The sequence below is a fragment of the Rhincodon typus genome, chromosome 12 (assembly GCF_021869965.1).
Source record: "Rhincodon typus isolate 14 chromosome 12, sRhiTyp1.1, whole genome shotgun sequence".
NCBI lineage: Eukaryota > Metazoa > Chordata > Chondrichthyes > Orectolobiformes > Rhincodontidae > Rhincodon > Rhincodon typus.
This window is the reverse complement of record NC_063343.1, coordinates 36,667,898-36,684,869: the sequence shown is the minus strand read 5'-3', so window position 1 is coordinate 36,684,869 and position 16,972 is coordinate 36,667,898. Positions and strand designations below refer to the sequence as shown.

General features: G+C 39.1%; 1 protein-coding gene across 3 annotated transcripts in view; it reads left to right on the top strand.

Moving 5' to 3' along the window:
• The window catches only part of LOC109922298 (prostate androgen-regulated mucin-like protein 1), a 91,065-nt gene that overhangs the window by 60,496 nt on the left and 13,597 nt on the right, over positions 1-16,972 (top strand). The window contains exons 1-3 of one of the 3 annotated variants that reach the window (XM_048603415.1): positions 2,183-2,349; positions 2,492-2,634; positions 3,180-3,851. In XM_048603415.1, coding sequence (XP_048459372.1) covers positions 2,583-2,634; positions 3,180-3,851 — 724 coding nt within the window. In that variant the 5' untranslated portion in view covers positions 2,183-2,349; positions 2,492-2,582. The other 2 variants (XM_048603416.1, XM_048603417.1) reach the window with 2 other exon arrangements.

Sequence of the window (16,972 nt, the reverse complement as noted above, 5' to 3'; positions counted from 1 at the left end):
TCGGTTCGCAATAAACAACTGCACCTCCCAGTCGCGAACCATTTCAATTCCCCCTCCCATTCCTCAGACGACATGTCCATCCTGGGCCTCCTGCAGTGCCACAACGATGCCACCCAAAGGTTGCAGGAACAGCAACTCATATTCCGCTTGGGAACCCTGCAGCCCATTGGTATCAATGTGGGTTTCACAAGCTTCAAAATCTCCCCTCCCCCTACCGGATCCCAAAACCAGTCCAGCTCGTCCCCGCCTCCCTAACCTGTTCTTCCTCCCACCTATCCCCTCCTCCCACCTCAAGCTGCACCCCCATCTCCTACCTACTAACCTCATCCCGCCCCCTTGACCTGTCCCTCCTCCCTGGACTGACCTATACCCTCCCTAACTCCCCACCTACACTCTCACCTTTTACTGGCTCCATCCCCACCTCTTCGACCTGTTTGTTTCCTCTCCACCTATCCTCTCCTCTATCCAGCTTCTATCCGCCTCCCACTCTCTCCCTATTTATTTCAGAACCCCCTTCCCCTCCCCCATTTCTGATGAAGGGTCTAGGCCCGAAACGTCAGCCTTTCTACCTCTCCTATCTAGTCTTTCTTCATAGTCTAGACACCATCCTGGTGAATCTGCTTTGCACCCTCTCTAGGGCAATCACATCCTTCCAGTAGTGTGGCAACCAGAATTGCGCACATTAATCCATTATAGCCTCCTTACTCTTGTATTCAATGTCTTGACTAATAAAGGCAAGTATCCCATTTTAATTCTTAATCACTTGTCCAACATTGAAACTCTCTGCCTCAGAAGACATTGAATATTTTTAAGCTTGCTGTAGATAGATTCTTATGAGTCAAAGGTTTCAAAGATTATCCCGTGGCAGATGGCAATGTGGAAGTCAAAGTACAAACAGACCAGCCATGTAATTATCAAACGCAAACTGGTCTGTTTCTGCTCCTAATTTACACGTTTGCAAGAAGTAAAAATATTGCATCTAACTCACTACTTCTTTAGCTCCATCTTCATCTCCCCTCCTTCCTACTGCTTTCTTTTATCCTGCTCTCTGGCTTCTTGCAGCCCTCCCATCTCATTCTACTGTCCTGTCTCTCTCCCACTGCTGTATCCATCAGCCTACTTCATCGCTCTCCTTGTTCCTTTTGTACTCTTATAGCCACTTTTCTGCCACTCCCTAATCACATTTTACATAAAAAGAGTACTTTTAATTTTCAATCCTTGTGCGCAATGCACGGGAGATCAGCTAGTATTATTAAAAATCTTTGGCTGTCATTCATTTTACTACATGTTTCTAACTGTTGACTGTATGACCGTGATCATTTAATTATGTTGCTTTGTACGGTCATGGCAGATCGCTCAGTAGAGATATGGCGCAGGTTGGGATCGATATGATGAGATGTATGAAAAAATGCATTGCTGAGGAATTTTAATAGAAGGCATTTGGATGAGTCATACGAGGTTAAGATGCTCTTCCCAGGTAAAGATGAAACTATCGGTTGTTGAGGTTGAAATTAGTTTCAGCCTAGTTAATGGCAAGGACGGTTGGTGGGAGAGAGTTTTAAAGAGTTTGTGGCAGATGCTGATAACGACTCCTCTGTTGTTTTTGTAATACATTTTTTAAAGAAAAAATTATATTCTAGGTTATACCTTGGATGCAATTCTAAAACACGATGACAATTACAGCGGACTCGATGATCGCCAACATTAATCACACACAGGGCCTGGGCTCTAAACATTTAACACCCTTAAATAAAATCAGCAAAAGGTGGATATACACCTCAAACCAGACAGCGTCCGTGGAAAGAGCGAGTTGACGTGTCGGGTCTGTGCCCTTCCACTAGAACTGACAGAAGTTAGAAATTTAACTGTTTATTAGCAAGGGCAGACCGAGGGAGAGGTGAGGATGTTGAAGCCTGAAGTTATAGCAAAGCACCTTTTGAGATTAATTAAAGCCCGAGTTTGGGGCAACTGCCTGGCAGATCCTCTGTACACAGCGGCTAACAGCAGCCGTTGTAACTAATGTAGGCGATGAGCTGACCCCGGCCTGTACATCCCTCATTGGTGCAAACGCTGTGTTGTGTTGCAGACAGCTTTGCATGGTTGGTTGGGACACCAGCAAATGTTGCAGCACATCCGCAAGTACATGGGAACACCTCCTGCAACAGGTTACTCACTAACAGATAGCAAAGTGTTTCATGATTTTTGTTAGCAATCCCTTTTTTTAACGTTGCACTAGAGCGTGTTAAGATATTTAGCTTTTGCTCGATTTGTTGTGGACCGATCAGCGTCGGAGATTGCAGTGGGTTGGGTCTGTTGTCCATCTGACGCACAGTTCCAGTTTATACTGAGGTTAGGATACAAACATCGGCTGACTCCTTTCAGTTCCGGCTGCACGCAGTTGCTGATCAGATGGGTTGCGTTGTTTACCGCACTATTTGTGCGATTTCTGTTCTGGGAGATATGATTGCAGATTCGAATTCTTGCATTTCAGATCTCACGACCTGGTCTTAAGTTTTCTTTTAACTGAACGACTGGATTGATTTTGTGGGCAAACCGAAACGACCGGAATAATCTGAGAAACAATGTGGGCGAAGTTCGTGCTAATTTTATGTCACCACTTTATTCTTTCCTTGGGTAAGTACAGCATGTTATTAAATTGTGATCTGCTATTATATTTAAGCTAAAGGATAAAATATACAATTTGAATTTCAATATAATAAAACTACTTATTGCAAATTATCAATGAATATTCTGAGGTCCATATTCCAAATTGTTTGACAGCTGATGCATTTATATCAAACACGGAAATCATCCTTTTACTGAATGAACCTCGACCATGTTAATTGAATCAGGAAATAAATATTCACATTTTAAGTGTTGTGCCGATAGATTGCAGTCCGGAATGTAGTCATTCTGTAGTGAACCACACAGTCGTGGACATTGAGGACCTATCACTCAGCCAAAGTCTTCCGGCAACTTTACTCGATATTAAGGATCTAGTGCTTAACAAGCTGAAATAATGTCAGTTGAGTGGAGGAGGTTCGAGAGGAGAATGAACTGACAGAATGAGTTTAGACGAGCAATGTAGTAAATTAGATCCCACATCTTTGAATTTCAAAGATGAATTTTTTTTTCCCAATGAGCCACGTCTCCAGTTAAACGTTTCTCTTTTTTTCCAGCAACTACTAGCCCGGCTCCGCACGGAACAGAGCAAAGTGGTTTTGCAACTACATTTCTACCAGAAAATTCGTCTACCACTATTAGCTCCCACACGTCTCTCACCACAAACTTACAAAACACAACAGCAACCAGTCCAATAACAGATGTAGAAACATACCCTTTATCTTCCTCCACTCCGACTGTCTTGACAAACACAAGCCACGTGACGAACACTGTAGTTGATAACACATCATTGAACACCACTTCTCAACGCTTCTCTCCACATCTTGGTGCTACAACCGTATTACCAACATCAGCTCCCAATGTAACTTTGAATAGTTCAGACATAGCGACCAGTTATTCACTTATAACAAGTAGCTCATCTCAGACTGATAATACAACTCATGTAAATAGTACAATATACAGTCCGAGGACAAATAACATGACCCACGCGACTTCACTTTATCCTATTGACACCAACAGTTCTTTCACAAGTGTGGAAGCAACGTCTCTTCCAAATAGCCCACAGCATAAAGTGTTCACCATGATGAAAGTCTCTACTATCACCTTTACAACACCAGATGCTTTCACCACCATTCTATCATCTTCAAACCCAACCTCTTTGCCAAACACCAGTACCTTGACCAACAAAACAGAACATGAGGATAGAATTGAGTCTCCAAGCAAAACAGGTAAGAATGAGTGTGACTAGTTCAGAGATGCTTAGGATATGAAGTGTCTGTGTTTAAATACAGTATAAAGTAAAGCAAGACCAATGCAAAGATTTACAGTGACCTTTGTCGATTTCCATTGGGTTCTGTGTATTTTTGTTGAAAAACTGAGAGATAATGTAATCAGCATTTCTAGCAGAGAGATGGGATTGTGCACAGTGACTAAAGGCATTGATTTTGTAAGTTTAGTTAAATGGATAACTCTTGGAAAGAATTTAGTTCAATAATCATAAGGCTGTAAAATGCTAATGGATTTCTAGACTTGATCTCAGGAGGAACAAAAGATAAAAGCTGATCATTATCTCTTGACCTGTATAACATCTAAAAATGTCAGTTAGAAAGCTGTCTGCCGTATTGGTTTCACAATACAAGGCGGATGTTGAGGTTTAGGAGAAAATATGATGCATTTTATTACATTGACATTCCACCCTACCAGGAAGTAATGTGGAAAAAGACTTGAGTCGTATTGGATAAATTTAGCACAAGCCAGATCATAATTTTTGAATATTTGCGTTCAACTGCACATCATCTGAAGTTCCCACATAACGTCACACAAATAACAAGCACTACCTGCCTTACCATTACTTTGACAGTAAAACATGTTGCGTTATTCCAGAAAATGTCACAAGAACATTCCAGAAATTAATTATCACAAAACCATAATGCTGTAGATATTGGAAACCTGGAATAAATACAGAAACGTGCTGGGAATACTCAGCAGGTTAGGCATCACCTGTGAAGAGAAAAACACAGTTGGATTTCAGGTTGTTGTTTCTGATAAACGGGTCACTGTATATGAAAATCTCCTGTTGAAACCATGTTATTTCTTCAACATCCCAGATTTCTGCATTTGTATGTCTCTCTGTGACATCCCAACTGTCTGAAAGTCTGAGATTGTCTTTGCAACATTTTGAAGAAGTCAAAACACTAACTTTAATTCTGTCTTCATTGATGCTGCCAGACCTGCTGAATTTTTCCAGTACTTTCTGTTTTTATTTCAGATCTCCAGCATCTGTGGGATTTTACTTTTATGTAAGTAAATTGTACAGGTTAGACAGGACAAATTTCTGCAATTTTCCCCCTTCTATACTGACTGTCATTTGTTTCCTCTATCTATAGCTCACTAAGTACAGTGACAGTATTTTAGAATAAACTACTCAGATATTTTTCTGCCTTCCTTGAGTATGGGAGTGTTTCTAACTTCTGCTCTAGCTCATTGCCTCTGACTTGGATTGACTTAAGGGATAGAAATTTTCCACACGCCCTGAGATTCTCACATTCTTTAATGCTGACATGTTGCCTGCCCTGACATTATCTTCTCTGTGTTTACTTTGTAGCTTTTGATGCACCCATAAAGTTATATGAAAAAATGTGAACAAATCATTGAAAACTGAGCTTTTATTTCTTGGATTCTGCAATTGCTTGCTCTGCTGTGTTCAATGCATTTCTTGCATTTTTGTCCTCACTCCTTTCGCTTTCTCCTGGAGCTATGTTGCAGTTCCCCTTGGCTTCATTTTTTATCCCACCAGCCTTCGTATTCAAAGGATCATCCTCCATCAGTTCCACCTTTCAGCATGATGCTACCACCAAACACATCTTCCTCTCCCCTCCCCATCAACACTCCAAAGAGATTGTTTCCTTCATGATACCCTGATCCACTTCACCAACACCGCCAACAGCTCAACAACCTCTTGCTTTCATGCTGCACCTCATATTAACACTGGCTATTAATACCTGTTCTCAGTGTATGTTTTTGTCATGTTTCTGCAATTGTTACCGCTTCTTTTACCTTTTGAGCTTTGATTTCTAATCTCCCATGCTCTGCAATCTTTCCCTGACCTTCCCTTCTATTCCATTTGCTCGTCCCTACCATTTTTACGTTATAAAATCCATCACTTTCCCTTGTATCTTCTGTTCCAAAACAACATTGACTCTGTTTCTCTCTGCACAGATGCTGCCAGACTTGCTGAATTACTGCAGCATTTTCTGTTTTTATTTCTTCATTTCAGGCTGTTTTGTTAGAGTGCTGTAATGAATGCAGTTCTGTATCTATATATTCATTTAGCTCACTGCTTGAGTGCTCTTGTATTCCTATGAACACCTGGGGATGTTTACCTACTTAGAGATGCTATATAAATGCAGTTTATTTATGTTGAATAGAATCTGATCAATTGCTGTCACCTGCAATATCAACAACATTTAATCCTTCACCCCCAATATTAAGAGGATATGACCCTTGTTATGAAGCAGAGTTCGACCACCCCCCCCCACTGATAACTAAAACCGAAACAGCCAGAGAAGCTCGCCTTGCCTCATAATCTGTTAAAGGAAATATGAAAAGTGGTATAACCTGCCTCTCACCCTCCAATCTTTTATAAAGGAGTGGTTAAATGAAATGAGCTCCTGATAGTCACTCTATAATCAACAGGTAACAATTTATATATCTAACTCTAACACCTAACAAATTAACAGAATTACTAACAAACCAAACAATTCCCCCTTAACTACTAACTATTCCTGAATAAAACAAAATTCTAATCGTGTGCTGTTCCAATAAATGCAAGTCCCACTAATACAAACCAAATTAATAAAAAAGAACTTAAAACTTAGTCTCTTGAAATTACAGACAGGATACGTCTTCCGGAATGTTCTGTGCTTTCTCTGCTGATCTTCAGTCAGGAACACCTTTTTCCATCAAATTCTTGTGTCAGGAATCTTAGGGAAGAGTGCCACTGAAACATTAGTCAGATGATAGTTTTCTGAGTGCTTAGAGAATTCTGTAAGAGCTAGGGACTTTCTCTTTAGGGCTGCTAGTTGTTAACTTGAACAGATGGTAATTGCTCTCATACCGATTTTCAAATACCTTCTTCTTTTATACCTTTGACCTGTCAATTTCTTACGGTAGGATTGGTCCTAGATTGTCAAAGGCATCAGACTTAAGTTTAATTGGTTTTTAGTCTCTAAGCGCCTCATTTAAATTAATTGGCTGATATTCAAACTTGGGGGTTGCCTTAATAACAAAACAAAACTACTGCCTGGTTTGCTAGTCTTTTGATACAAATGTTTCAATTTCAGGAACTCTCTGTGCCTGCTGCCACTCACAGACATTTTATTTTAATCTCCAAGCCTAGAAAAACACATAGTCCTTTAAAGCGACAACAAACTCTTCCCCTCTGAGATAACAAGGTGTAGAGCTGGATGAACACAGCAGGCCAAGCAACATCAGAGGAGCAGGAAAGCTGACGTTTCGGGTCTAGGGGAAACATCAGCTTTCCTGCTCCCCTGATGCTGCTTTGCCTGCTGTGTTCATCCAGCTCTACATCTTGTTACCTCAGATTCTCCAGCATCCGCAGTTCCTACTATCTCTGAAACACTTTTCCCCTCTATCATTTTACAAACAACTAATTCTAATGTCCTGCCTTCCAATCCACAAGTACTCTATCCAACCTGACAACACCTCCCCCATTAAGAAAAAAAAATCATTATGAAAAGACGCCTTCATATTCTTTCTCTAAATCTTAACGCCATTATTACGAAGTACATAAGTCATTAATCTAGAGTTACACATTTCATTAATTCTGTATATATAGATATAAATATATGTAAACCATTGAACACTACTGTTTCTATCTTATATACACATTTTCCTTTAAAACCCATGATAATGCATCCCCAATAACATTTTAATGACCCACAACATATACAATCTGTAAATTAGATACTTGTAACATAAGACTCCAATGAAGTAGTCTGGTGTTCTTGACTTTTAGTCTTTCCAAAAATGTCAAAGGGTTGTGATCAGTGTAAACAACAGTGACTGATACATTGTTTGAAACATAAACATTAAAATGTTGTGAGATCAGTACCATACTCAATAACTCTTTTTCAATGGTTGAATACTTTCTCTGGTGGATATTGAGTTTCTTTGAAAAATAAATGGCCTATCAATTCTATAGTCATCTTCCTGTAACAACACAGCTCCAATCCCTACATCGCTTGCATCAATAGTGACTTTAAAGGGTTTGAAGAAAATTGGCATGGCTAAAACTAGTGCGGTGGTTAACACTGCTTTTAAATTCTCAAATGCCTCCTGGCATTTTCTGTCCATCGGAATTTCGTGTTCTTCTTTAACAAATCCATCAGCGGTGCCGCCACGCTACTAAAGTTTAGTACAAATTTCCAGTAGAATCCTCTCAGTCTCAAAATTTGTAGCATCTCCTTCTTCGAGGATGGTCTTGGAAATTCCTTGATGGCCTTTGTCTTCTTGTTCTGTGGTATCATCCAATCGCGTCCAATGTTGTTCCCTAAGAACATCACTTCCACCTTCGCAAATTCTGTCTTTGCCAAAATTATGACCAACTTTGCCTTTTGTAGGCTCTCAAAGAGCTCTGCCAAATGCGTCATGTGATCTGTTGACTAGTGGCGAAAGATCACTAAGTCATCTATATAAATGGCAGAATTAGTCAATCCTGCCACAACTCTGTAAGTCTTTGAAATGTGGCTAGTGTGTTCTTCATTCCAAAGGGCATTACTTTAAATTGATACAGCCCATTTGGGGTTACAAAGGCAGAAACCTCTTTCGCTCTCTCTAACAAAGGTATTTACCAGTAACCACAAAGTAAGTCCAACCTTGTGATGTAAGTGGCTTGTCCACCTTCTTCCACACAGTCCTCCAGCCTTGGAATTGAGTATGAGTCTGATTTTAGCCATGGTATTGACCTTCCGATAATCTACATGGAATTGTTGAGTACCATCAGGTTTGGGAACCAACACGATCGGACAACTCCACTTGCTTTGATCTGGCTCGATAATGTCTTCTTGGAGCATCCTTCCACTTCCTTCCGTGCCTATGCTGCTTTGAGAAGATTAAGCCTGTTGGGGTGTTGTTTTACTGGAACAGCATTCCTTATGTCAACCTCATATACTGTGGTATTAGTCCTCCCCATTCTATTTCTACATATGTCTCATAGTACTGCCACAGGACTTTCAATTCATTTCTCTGTTCCTGAGACAGATAGCTTACTACCCTATCCCATTCTTTAAGGACTTCCTCATTATTCAATTTATTCTGAGGCACATCCAAATCACCTGGATTTGATTCCTCACTGAGTGGCAGTCACTAATACCTGTTTCTCCGATTCCCTTTCACTATCATAGTTATGTTTCAGCATGTTCACATCACATACCCGATAACTTTTTTCCGATCTGGCATCTTTACCAGATAATGCACCTGATGTAACTTCTCAATTTGATAGGGACAATTAAACCTTGCTTTGAAGGGATCTCCTACCACTGGTAATAGCACCAATACTTTATCCCCACGGGCAAAAATATGAATTTTGGATTTCTTATCTGCTTCTTGCTTCATTAGATGCTGTGCCACCTTCAAATGTTGTCTAGCTAATTCACCTACTCTGTTTAATCTTTCTGTCACCTCCGATACATAATCCAACTGTGCGATCTCTGACTTTGGACCTATCAACTTTTCCTTAATTAATTTTAAAGGCCCTCTTACTTCGTGTCCAAATATCAATTCAAATTGAGTAAACTGAGTCAATTCATTTGGAGCATCTCTAACAGAAAATAATATAAATGGGATACCTTTATCTGAATCATTTGAGTAATCCTGGCAATAAGACCTCTGCATGGTCTTTAGAGTCTGACGCCACCTTTTCAGTGCTTCCTGGGATTCAGGATGGTATGCACTTGATTTAAAGTGTGGGATGCCTCAACTATCCACAACCTCCTTAAATAATTTGGCAGTAAAATTGGACCCTTTCTCTGATTGAATCTCCCTGGGTAGTCCATAACAGGTAAAGAAAGCAAACAGCTCCTGCATAACCTTTTTTGCCTTGACATTCTGGAATGGAATCGCATCCGGAAATCTGGTAGACACATCCATTATGGTTGGCAAATACTTGCAATTGTTTCAAACTGGACGTGAGTCTGATCTGGTTCCTTCCTTATATTTCTGAACAATTGTCTACATGCTCCAGCACCAATTCGTAGGCACTCAAAATAGCCTGTTTTACTTCTTCATATTCTCTTGACACCTCATCTGACAGTGCTGCAAACACCTCGCTAGCCCGACCTACCAACTTGGACTGAATCAGTATTACCCACACAGTCTCTGGCCAGTTCGTCTGTTTAGCCAGTTTCTCACAGGAAATGAAAAAGGCTTCTACATCTTTTTCAGTGAATTTTGGTAATGTTTTGACATATTCGTATATATCACTATCAGGTCTTTACCTACGATCGGTCTGCTCACACAGCCTATCTTCTACGTTCATTTCCATCATTTTACATCGGCTATCCTGTCTAATTGTCAACTTCCAAAGTTCAAACTCTCTCTTCATTTTCCTCTGTTTCTTTATCTTTCTTTATTTTCTAACTCCAATCATCTTGACTGTTTCTCTGGTATACCAAAATGCTTGGACTAACTCCTTTACAATATCAGCTTTCCTCTTATCCCTAGCTAAACCCAATTCTAGCCTAAAAGTATAGCCTCCCTTTGTCTTTCTAAACTCTGTTGGCAAATTTGGGAAGCATCTTCAAACCTCAGAACCTCTTTAGCAATGTTAAGAGCCATTTCCCCCACTTTTGACTTAACCGGCCACAAGTAACCAAAATTAAACAGATTTTCCACTTCTCACCTACGTTTTATTTAAAGATCGAGGACACTAATCCCTAAGTCTGTTTAAATCTGCTGGGATCTTCCACACCCCAAATCTGTCCAAATCTATTCAGATGCATTCAGCTCTGTACATGAACTGGCCAGATCCCGAACTCAAGCCCCCAATCTGCTAGGAAGCAGTGGTCGACCCCCGCTCTGAGAACTAAAACTGAAACACTCAGAGAAGCGAACGTTGCCTCATAATCTGTTAAAGGAAGTGTGAAAAGTGGTATAACCTACCTCTCACCTTCCAATCTTTTATAAAGGAGTGGTTAAATGAAATGAACTCCTGGCAGTCACTCTATAATCACCAAGTAACAATTTATTTGTCTAACTCTGTGAACAAATGAACAGATCTACTAACAAACCAAACAATTCCCCCTTAACTACTAACTATTCCTGAATAAAACAAACTTCTAATTGTGTGCTGTTCCAATAAATGCAAGTCCCACCAATATAGACCAAAATAATAAAAAAGAACTTAAAACTTAGTCTCTCGAAATTATAGCCTTCTGGAACGTTCTGTGCCTTCTCTGCAGATCTTTAGTCAGGAAAGCCTTTCTCCATCAAATTCTTGTGTCAGGAATATTAGGGAAGAGTGCCGCTGAACTTTTCGTCAGTTACGAGTTTTCTGAGTGCTTAGAGAATTCTGTAAGAGCTAGGGACTTTCTCTTTAGGGCTGCTAGTTGTTAACTTTAACAGATGGTAATTGCTCTCATACCGATTTTCAAATACCTTATTTTTATACTCTTGATGACCTGTCAATTTCTTACAATAGGATCGGTCCTAGGTTGTCAAAGGCATCAGTTTTAAGTTTAATTGGTTTTTCGTCTCTAAGGGCCTGGTTCAAATTAATTGTATGATATTCAAACTTGAGGGTTGCCTTAATAACAAAACAAAATTACTGCCTGGTTTGCTAGCTTTTTGATACAAATGTTTCAATTTCAAGAACTCTCTGTGCCTGCTGCCATTCACAGACATTTTCTTTTAATCTCCAAGCCTAGAAAAGGCACATAATCTTTTAAAGGGACAACGCATTCTTCCCGTCTATCATTTTACAAACATCAAATTCTAATGTCCTGCCTTCCAGTCCACAGATACTCTACCCAACTTTGCAACATCCTTGAACCACATAACCATAGCACTGTTACTCCTGACCCTTACAACCAGAATGCTGCGACCCCAGTTTGGAACATTGAACAGAATTCAAAAACCTGCAAAGAATTACTTATAAAAATGGTAGAGAAATTAGTGTAATAAAAAACAGCTAGAAATGTACAATCAAACAGTAAGAGTTTCTGCGAGTATTCAAAAAGGCAAAGCAAATCTAAAGTTTGTATTGGTCTTCTTGAGAATAAATCTCAGGAATAACCAAAGAGTTGAACAGAAAGGTTGTGTTTGTCCTCCTTGTAAATGACACAGATAACATAGACAAAGTAATGCAAATTAAGAGTTTAAAGAGATGCTGGGACTTAAAACAATTACAATTACCAAAACAATGTTGAGATAACTACTAGAACTAAAGGCTAACAAGTCCCAGGACCTGATGGATTTCCTTCTCTGATCTTATAGAAAGAGGCCTTGGAGATAGTAGATACATTGGCCATAATTTTGTAAAGTCCCTTCACATTGGAAACTAGCAAATGTGACTCTTCTATTTAAGAAAGAAGAGAGACTCAAACCAGGAAACAACAGCTCAGCTTAATGTCTTTCAAAAGAAAAATGCTAGAATTTATTATTAAGGTAGTTATGGCAGGGCACTTAGAAAAGCTTAATATAACCAGGCAGAATTAACATTCTTTTTTGAATAGGAAATTGTGTTTTCCAATACCCAATCAATGTTGGTACAGTGGAACCTGAAGATCTGGTGTATTTGATAGGGCGTTGATAGGTATTTGATAAGGTGCCATGTCAAAAGTTACACCACGAGTTATTATATCATGCAGTAAGGGGTAACATATTAGTTTGGATAAAGGATTTGTTAGCCAACAGGAAGTTAAACATAGTGATAAATATGTAGTTTTGGAGTTAGCAAACTAGCTGAGTGCCTCAGGCATTAGCGATGGAGCCATAACTAATTACAATCTACACGGATGGCTCTTTCAAAGGGACAGAATGTATGATTTTTACATTTGCTGATTGACACAATCAGATAGATAGGAAACTAAGAAAAAATTATGAAAAGGACATTAAAGGAATATAGGTTAAATGAGTGGGCAGCAATTTGGCAGATGGAGTATAATGTCATAAAGTATGAACTTTGGCAGAAGAATAGAAGAACAGGATATTGCTTAAATGAGAGAGATTGCAGAATTCTACAGTACAAAGGGATCCAGGTACCTGAATCACTAAGTCTATATGCAGATGTGGCAAGTGATTATGAAAGTAAATTGAATGTTGTTATTATTAATTACAAGAGGTATAGAATTTAAAAGTAAGGAAATTTTGTCACATTTTACAGGGTGTTGGTGAGACCACATCTGGACTACTTTGTGCAGTTTTGGTTTCCTTAATTAGGAAGAGATATAATTACATTAAAAGCAATTTCAGTGAAGTTAATTGATTCCTCGGATAATGATTATCTTATGAGAAAGGGTTGGACATTGGGCCTAAATCCGTTGGAGTTTAGTAGAATGAGAAATGATCTTATTGAAATGTATAAAAGATCCTGAAAAGGCTTGACAGGGTCAATGAATGGAAGATGTTTCCTCTTGTAGTGTAGAACTAGCGGATGCAGTTTAAAAATAAGGGGTCTCATACTTAGGACAGTGATAAAGAGAAATTGTATCTATAAGGGTTGTTAGTCTATGGAATTCTCTTCCCTAGTGAGAAGTGGAGGCAAGGTTATTAAATCTGTTTAAGGCTGAATTAGATTCTTAATTGTCAAGGGATGACCTAAAAATAGGTGAGATGGCAAGTGGTGAGGGCAGTGCATGAATGCGGGCCACCATCAATGTCCAGGTCCCATGAGAGAATAAAATAAAATCCTGTGGAGGAATTGCTCCTCCACAATGAAAACCTTCCAGTTGCGACCACTCATTGTTGTTGTTTCTCGCGTCATCAGTGTGTGTCTTCATCTTGAAGTGCCCACTCCCTTCTACGCCACTCACATCTGGCAGTGGGGCTGGTGATTGTGCAGAACTTTAGGCACTCGTATTCACCCTCCTACCTACAGAGACAGACTGCCATCCTTAATTATTCAGGGCCCACTGCAGGCATCATCCAGGAAAATCACTCATCAAGGTTAACTCAAATGCCATTGGGATCAGGATCTGCATATTGTGATGTTTCTGTTGTACATTAGTTTGGCCTCAAATGAGACAAAATTGGAAATGTGCTTACAGCAGCAAAGAAATCTGTTTGAAGTTAGCCACTAGTTGTAACTATGATTCCAATGCCTCAATTTATTCCATGAAAAAGTAAATGCAATCAGTTAATACTTAAGTGAAATTCCATCTGTGTATGAAACTCTTTTTCTGAATCTGTGTCCATTTGATGACAATGTGACCGAATGCCTAAAATTACTCAATCGTTAGTAAACTTTTAGTAGTTACTAATTGGAGGAATACATTAATGAGCTATTGGTTAAGGATTATTAAACCGTTTAAACAAACATATTAAACAACAATCAAACTGAACGAGTAGTTATAAATTCCATTTTAAGATTAAGACAAAGTGAAGTGACAAATAATGTTGATTTTTAAAAAATGTTTCTCATCACAGATACAGCCTTCAGAAAGCATGCCTAACAGTTCATAAAACTTTGTTTTCCACTTAGCCCTCCTTTTATTGCTAATCTTTTAAGCTGTTAGAATTCAAGCTTGTCGCTTTAAATATCACTGCCACTAGTGAGACGTAAAATTTAAATAATGAAGTAATGGGAATACAGGTGGGAAAAATGGCAACAAAAAAGTGCAACAGTTTCATCCTAGTGGTAGCCAATATAGTCAGCAGAGAACAAAATCCTGGCCCTGGGGGAAGGCATTGATGGTGAGATTCTGCTTCCAATTGCATTGAACCTTTTTAGAAACACAGGTCCAATGTTTCTGCTTCTGCGCTCACCATCCTGTGTTTCTCCTGTTCATTAAAATTAATCGGTGCAAATCAAGAGTGGACCAGCATGAAGCTTTGGCCAATAACTGTAGCAAGGTTGAGTTATCTTTGCTCTGTTTCCTTTATTAAGATGTTTATTTGATCATGAAAATAAATATTAATACCAAAGATTGAAATAAAATATAAAGATTACATTAGATGAAAGCTTTAGCAACATTTTGCAGAGTAACCTGCATAATTTGAAAGTGCAGCACCAGAATGAATATTTAATAACCACAGTCAAGATAAACATAATGAAACAGGCAAGGAGACAAATACAGCCAATTCATTAAGGGTGGGTTCTCAATGAAGGTGCTTCCTATAAAGGTTCAGAGAGGGGGAGAAAGAATCAGTAACATAGGACCACTCTTGACATTCTTCAGTAAATCTGAATGTTGAGTTAAAGAGGTATTGTTGAAGGTTAAAGAGCAAGGCTTGTGTCCACAATGCACGCTAATTGCAGCATGGGCTCTGGGAGTCTTTATGTTCCTTATTTTCAGTTCAAAAGAATTAAGCCCTGTATTAGACACAAGCTGTGAATTATTTGCCTATATCAATTTAGTGGATGGTACACCATTGTCTCTTAAGAACATATAATTCCTGTCTGCTACATTGGAGCTTTAAGCATATGCCATACATGAGAAATAGTTGTTTGGCATTGAATTTCTATGTCAGCCCATCCTGATGAATTCTATAGTTAACATATTCTAGAGTCTATTGTGAGAATTAGTAATTATCCAAACTTACCTCGCAAAATAAAGATTGTCTGATTCACATCACAAAGAATAGCAGAGTTGGAGGGATTTAATTTTTACTGTATGCGACAGTTTAAAAATGAGTGATAGTGAATTAGTAGTTCCTGTTTTGTGTCTCCCCAGATTTATATTTCCATTGACTTCAGCAGTTCAGATAAAATCATTAATTTTAAAAGGTGACATTTAAGAAATGTGAAACTAAGTTTAAGAAAAACCCTTTTGATTTCAATTGAGATCTTTTAGAGAAACCATAACTGGTATTTTCAAGAACATGTACTTATGAACGTAAATACTTTTGACTTTGATTCAACACAACAATGTATGGTCAGAGAGCCAAACCACACTGAGATCCAAATGTAAAATCCCTCTTTTAAAAAGGAGGAAGTAGATGTTGGAAACTGTAATTTACTGTGATGTTTGGGGGTATCCTTGTAATGTTTGGATTCGATACAATATACCAAATGAGACTATACTTAATGACCAGAAAGTGCCTCGAAATGACTTGTTAGCTGCCAAATAGAAGTGCTGTATTTGAACTGGATCTTCCAACAACAGAGATATAAACTGCTAATTAACTTATTAAATGGACATTTAAGATAGTAAGGATTTGGTGTGGCTATATGTTCAACTATAAAGAGGCATAGTTCTAGTATTTAATTTGCTTGAAAATACGTGAAAGTTCCAATAATACTTATCAGCCCCTAAAGAAATATCAGTTGTTTACTGAAGGAATTAACTGAGATGGTGCAGGGGAAAAAAAAGACAATTTTAGTGAGAGGGATTGTGTCTGCTATACCATCATTTTTAAATGAAATAATCTGGTTAAACAATTGCTGACCCATATTTATCTCATAATTTTGTTTACTTTTCTGAAAGTAGAGACAAGTTTCTGACACTTTTCATCTTGCACTCATCAATGCCAAATCTCTCATGATCGCAGCAATTCATACTGCAGGACAAGAGGGCACTGATTGGTTGCTAAGCAGACTCTGGTTGGCTGAGATGTTGCCATGGAGAAAGCAATGGGAGGACTGCAGGTTTAATTCATAAAAGTACAAGGCTTGCTTGTATTTCTTTTGTTTGTAGAGAATAGGTCTGTTCATATGAATGTATGTCACATCTGGCAAGCACTAAATGAGCCACACTGTGGGCTTGGCTGATTACCTTAAATTGTTTGTTAGTGTAGCTATTAACACACTCAGGATTATCGAGCAGAGATAGTAGGAACTGCAGATGCTGGAGAATCCGAGACAACAAGGTGCAGGGCTGGATGAACACAGCAGGCCAAGCAGCATCAGAGGAGCAGAAAGGCTGACATTTTGGGCCTAGACCCTTCATCAGAAAAGGGGGAGGGGAAGGGGGTTCTGAAATAAATAGGGAGAGAGTGGGAGGCGGATAGAAGATGGATAGAGGAGAGGATAGGTGGAGAGGAAACAAACAGGTGGAAGAGGCGGGGATGGAGCCAGTAAAGGTGAGTGTAGGTGGGGAGTTAGGAAGGGGATAGGTCAGTCAGGGAGGACAGACAGGTCAAGGGGGCGGGATGAGGTTAGTAGGTAGGAGAT